The sequence below is a fragment of the Pangasianodon hypophthalmus genome, chromosome 7 (genome assembly GCF_027358585.1).
Source record: "Pangasianodon hypophthalmus isolate fPanHyp1 chromosome 7, fPanHyp1.pri, whole genome shotgun sequence".
Classification (NCBI taxonomy): domain Eukaryota; kingdom Metazoa; phylum Chordata; class Actinopteri; order Siluriformes; family Pangasiidae; genus Pangasianodon; species Pangasianodon hypophthalmus.
The window spans coordinates 12,539,721-12,544,935 of record NC_069716.1 but is presented as its reverse complement, the minus strand read 5'-3'; the positions used below and the strand labels follow the sequence as shown (position 1 = coordinate 12,544,935).

The 5,215-nt window shown below is 37.4% G+C and overlaps 1 protein-coding gene across 1 annotated transcript; it reads left to right on the top strand.

Annotated features, from left to right (window-relative positions):
- The first annotated feature begins 263 nt into the window (after positions 1-263).
- Positions 264-4,128, top strand: timm8a (translocase of inner mitochondrial membrane 8 homolog A (yeast)). Its single transcript, XM_026940609.3, has 2 exons — positions 264-493; positions 3,907-4,128. The coding sequence occupies exons 1-2, from the start codon at positions 383-385 to the stop codon at positions 4,066-4,068; spliced, it is 273 nt and encodes a 90-aa protein (XP_026796410.1). The 5' UTR covers positions 264-382; the 3' UTR covers positions 4,069-4,128.
- Positions 4,129-5,215: the final 1,087 nt, after the last annotated feature.

Below are 5,215 nucleotides of genomic sequence, written 5' to 3'. Positions count from 1 at the left end.
TTTGCACCCTCAACCTGTAAAGAGTAACATAAATTAGAACTGAACTGAATTGAAGAAATTCGGACAAATGTATGGGAACTGCACGGTATAAGCACTTTGACGTTGGAACGAAATGGAAAATATGTAAAACCTAGGGTTAAAAAAAAAAAAAGGCACCTATTGACACTTATTTGCAGTAAACACACACTCCATACCAGTAGATGGCGGTAATTGCACATATGGTTTACCACAATAAAGCTCAAGAAGAAAACCCGTTTTTTTTTTTTTTTTTTTTTTTTGCCAAGTAAGGCATGTCCGGTTAAGTTAACGCGTGAAGGGCAGGATCACGAACCTTAAGCGTGCTATCTTCCATTAAATTATAAATTTGATTTACGTTAATCTGATGGATAGTGAAGGCGTGAGAACTGACCCCCAGCTTCAGCAGTTCATTGAAACTGAGTCTCAAAAGCAAAGGTTTCAGCAGCTGGTTCACCAAATGACAGAAGTCTGTTGGGTAAGCAAAGTCAAAGCAAGGAGCTAATGACCATATTAGCATAAAATTACTTTAGCCGTTTGAGTTAATATGATACAGCGACACTTTTGGTAAAGTTGCTCCTGTTCTTTCGAACTAAGTTTAACGAACTGGTACCTAGCTAAGTAAGTACAAGCTGTTATAGGAAAATAAGCAACGATGGGATGGAGTGATGCGGCCCCGCGTGAAACGATGCACGATAAATTTAATCGGACATCGTGTAAAGTGAGATGTGTCGCAATACGATACAGATAAAGAAGCCTAGCTCGCACAGTCCTATTCTTAGTCTATCGTCAGTGTGGTACCAGTAAACAAAATTCCTTTGGCCTAGATGACCACTACAAAAAAAAAAAACAGCAATCCTGTGGAGCACTTAAATTCAGGTCCATAAGTATGTGGACAGTGAGACAATTTTTGTAATTTTGCCTCTGTACACCACCACAATGGATTTGAGAGGAAGCAATCAAGATGTGATTGAAGTGTAAATTTTCAGCTTTAATTCAAGGGGTTTTTACAGAAAATATTGCATTAACTGTTTAGGAATTACAGACTTTTTTTTACATGGTCCTTCCATTTTCACAGGCTCAAAAGTATTTGGACAATTGACTGGTTATTGGCCGGGTCTGCCTTGTTTCCTTGTTATTTCATGACAAGGTAAGGAGATAAAAGGTCTGGAGTTGATTCCAAGCGTTGAATTTGCATTTGGGAGCTGTACATGGGTACTCTCAATGTGTGGTCCAAAGAGGTGTCAGTGCAAGTGAAAGAGGCCATCATTAGGCTGAAAAAACAACCAGACCTACAAGAGAGCTAGCAGAAACTTTAGGAGTGGCCATATCAACAATTTGGCATTCTTAAAAAGAAGGAATGCACTGGCAAGCTCAGCAACACCAAAAACTCTGTAAGACTATGGAGGACAACTAAAGTGGATGATCACAGAATTGTTTCTTTGTTGAAGAAAACCTCTACACAACATCTATCCAAGTCAAGAACACTCAGGAGGAGGTAGGCGTATTAATGTCAAAGTCTACAATCAAGAGACACCTTCATGAAAGTAAATACAGAGGGTTTACCTCAAGATGCAAACCGCTGGTAACACTCAAGAACAGAAAGGCCAGATTAGATTTTGCTTTAAAAAAAACAAACAAAAAACTAACAAACAAAAAAAAGCCTGCCCAGTTCTGGTACAAGATTAACTTGGCAGGTATGGCTGCCGAGGGAACTGGGTCACTACTGTTTATTGATGATGTGACTGTTGATAGAAGTAGCAGGATGAATTCTGAAGTCAATGAATTCTGCTCAGTTTCAGTCAAATACAAAACCGGTAAGACAGCGCTTCACAGTACAAATGGATAATGACCCAAAAAGTACTCCGAAAGCAACCCAAGAGCTTCTTAAGGCAAAGAAATGGAATGTTCTTAAATGGCAATGTCAGTCACCTGACCTAAACCCATTTGAGCATGCTTTTCTTTTTTGTTTTCACTTATTGAAGAAAAAACTGAAGGCAGAAGAACATACAGACAAGCAGCTACTGAAGGCAGCTGCAGTAAAAGCCTGGCAAAGTATATGAAGGGAGGAAACTCAGCAATTGGTGATGTCCAGACTTCAGGTAGTCATTGACTGCAAAGGATTTGCATCCAAGTGTTAAAAATAATCCTAATATATATATATATATATATATGATTAGGTTAGTTTGTTCTCTTACTTTTGAGCCTGTGAAAATGGGGGGACTATTAAAAATGGCTGTAATTCCTAAATGGTTAATACAATATTTTTGTTAAACCCCTTGAATTAAAGTCGAAAGTCTACACTTCAGTCACATCTTGATTGTTTCATTTCAAATCCATTGTGGTGGTGTAAGGAGGCAAAATTATGAAATGTGTCACTGTCTAAATACTTAGGCACCTGACTGTATGAGAGTGAATGACAGCCCACACGTACTGCCAGAGGAATGCCATAACACAGCCACACCTCTACTAGGAGACAGCCAGATAAGAAAATTTGTAAAAATGTATGGCTTATAACTGTACAGCTAGATCAATGCAACAACATAGCCACTTCTCAATCAGAAGTGAACCATTGTAGAAAAGCTTATATGGTCCACATCTGGGCTTTATGTGGATTGTTTATATGGCTCACTTCTGGCCCTTATATGGCCCACATGTGGCAAACACACTAAAATCCAGTGGGACCTCAGTTCTTAACTGAAACTGCGTCATCTTCACTAACCTAAATTTTGACCTTTTAAAATAAAATTTGTTTTTGAATAGCCACATAGGACTGCTCTAATAAAATGGAATGTATTTGTGACAGGGAGTGGAAAGTGTGTATATAATATTATATATATATAATATTGGTGTAATTGAAAAGTTTAAATTATAATTCAGATTCCTTGGCCCTAAACCATGAAGTGATTTATAGACAAGTACTGGTACTTTAAATTCTGCAAAATTAAAATAAATTTTAAAAACTGCTGCACATGATGTAACTGAAAGGCCATCCAGAGTTACTCTGAAAGCTTACTTCTAGCTGCCTGTTGTCCTAGTACAAGTACTACTATCTTGTCAGAATTTAGTAGAAGGAAGTTACTAAGCATCCATTGTCTAATGTCCTTTACATATTCCTTTGCTGAAGTATACAACTGTGTGTCATCTGCATAACTGTGAAAGCTAATACCATGTTTATGAATCATTTTACCTAGAGATAACACATAGAGAAAAAAGCAGTGGGCCTAAAACAGAGCCTTGTGGAACACCAAACTTTACTATACTATGCATAGAGAAGTCAGCATTTACCTCTACAAACTGATAACGTTCAGTCAAATAAGACCTGAGCCATGAGAGGGCTGTTCCCTTAACTACAACAACATTTTCTTGTCTATCAAGAAGAATAATATGATCAATGGTGTCAAGCTGAGGTCAAGCAACACAAGCTAGGAAACACAACCCTGATCAGAGGGTTTTAGCGAGCACTCTCTCAGTGCTATGATGAGGCCTAAATCCTGACTGATAGATTTCATGAATGTTATTTCTATTTGGGAATGCTATAACTTTTTACCTATAAACATGCATTACTACTGGATATGATCATATAATGTTTGTTAATCTCCTACAACCCCATCCCACCGTTGAGAGCCTATTGACTATGATTCTGCTAGCATTTTTACAGAGCTTTTGTACAGTATATGGGAGCTACCTCCTTATGTTAATGCCTCCTTTTATGTTAATGTTCTTCTAACATTTACAGGAAGAGTCATATAGGTTCCTTTTTTTCTTATTTATTGCGGTTCTCTTCATCAGTTTTTGAACATGCTGTAATTCTGACCTATCTAAATACAACGTGAGTATTTGTAATCTCTGTGGTTTTATACTTGTGTGGTGTTGTTTTTTCCTGTATAGGAGAAGTGCATGGATAAGCCTGGTCCGAAGCTTGACTCAAGGACAGAAGTGTGTTTTATAAATTGTGTTGAACGTTTCATTGACACAAGCCAGTTCATCCTCAACAGACTTGAACAAACTCAGAAGACAAGAGACTCATTCTCAGAGACCATAACAGACTAGCTGGAACTTTGTTCCCAAACCCCTTGTGAAATAACTGTCATTAAACAGTCAAAGAAAACATTTTTCATTCTCTCAAAGTGCCTGATTATTGTGTAACATAATTTTTAGAAGGATCTTGATTTAGAAAAAGATGAATATGAACATATACTTGTATACAGGAGGCTTTCATCAGCTCTTGTTGATTGCTAGGGGAGAAACTAAGGAAGGAAAGAAAACTTGAAACCTCCCTTAAAATTTATAAAGTGTAACCAACTCCAGGGCAAAAGTTTGGATATAACACAAATTTAAGCATGAAATGGAATAATGGAAATATGTTTATTGAAAACAGAATTACTAGCATCAATTTAGTGTTAGATGTTAATTAATTTGTAGGAGTTTTATTAAAACCCTAATGTATCCCATAAATACCTCTTTATTATTATTATTATTATTATTATTATTAAATAGCCTGTATTTAGTTTCAGCCTTCAAGCTGTATAAGACACTTCAGACATGCTATTAACCACCATCTCAGGTGAATGGATCACAAGTGGACAGCACTAAGTTCAGGTGTGAACGGGGTCATTAACACATGCATGTAGCCACAAGACACAATCTGCATTAGTATACTTCCATAGACATCTTCATACCATGGTATGTGGTAGACTGATTCTACTAATTTTCATGGGTACATCTCTGGGCTAAGCTGTTGTAGCCTGGAAATAATTTTGGCCCTGCCTCGGCTAGGCTTTTCTGGTGAAAATATGAGATCACAACTTATTTTTCTCATGATGTTGAAATGCATGATTAGGCATACATGATGTACATCCATTTTATTCATTTTTACCTTAGGGGAAAGTAGCATGTAGTAGTAGTGCAGTGGTAGCATTACTGTCTTACAGCCCTGAACTCCAGGGTTCAATCCTGAGCTTGAGTGACTGTTTGACTATATTTTGCCCAAATTTCCCCTTCGGGATCAATAAAGTACATGTATTTATCTAGTCTTATGTTTGTCAGTGCTAGACAGTTTTCACATTTGTGTCCATCATTTGAGAATGTGACTTAGAAATCTGCAAATATACCGTTGTGGACACTACAGTGATCCTGATCAGGTGATCAGTTTCATTGCCAACTAAACTGAGGGATCGGGACGTCTTCCATGGTTATC

Coding starts and splice junctions, on each gene's coding strand:
- timm8a (XM_026940609.3), top strand. CDS start 383: ATGGATAGTGAAGGCGTGAGAACTGACCCCCAGCTTCAGCAGTTCATT. Junction 494..3,906: donor AAATGACAGAAGTCTGTTGG/GTAAGCAAAGTC, acceptor TTTCCTGTATAG/GAGAAGTGCATGGATAAGCC.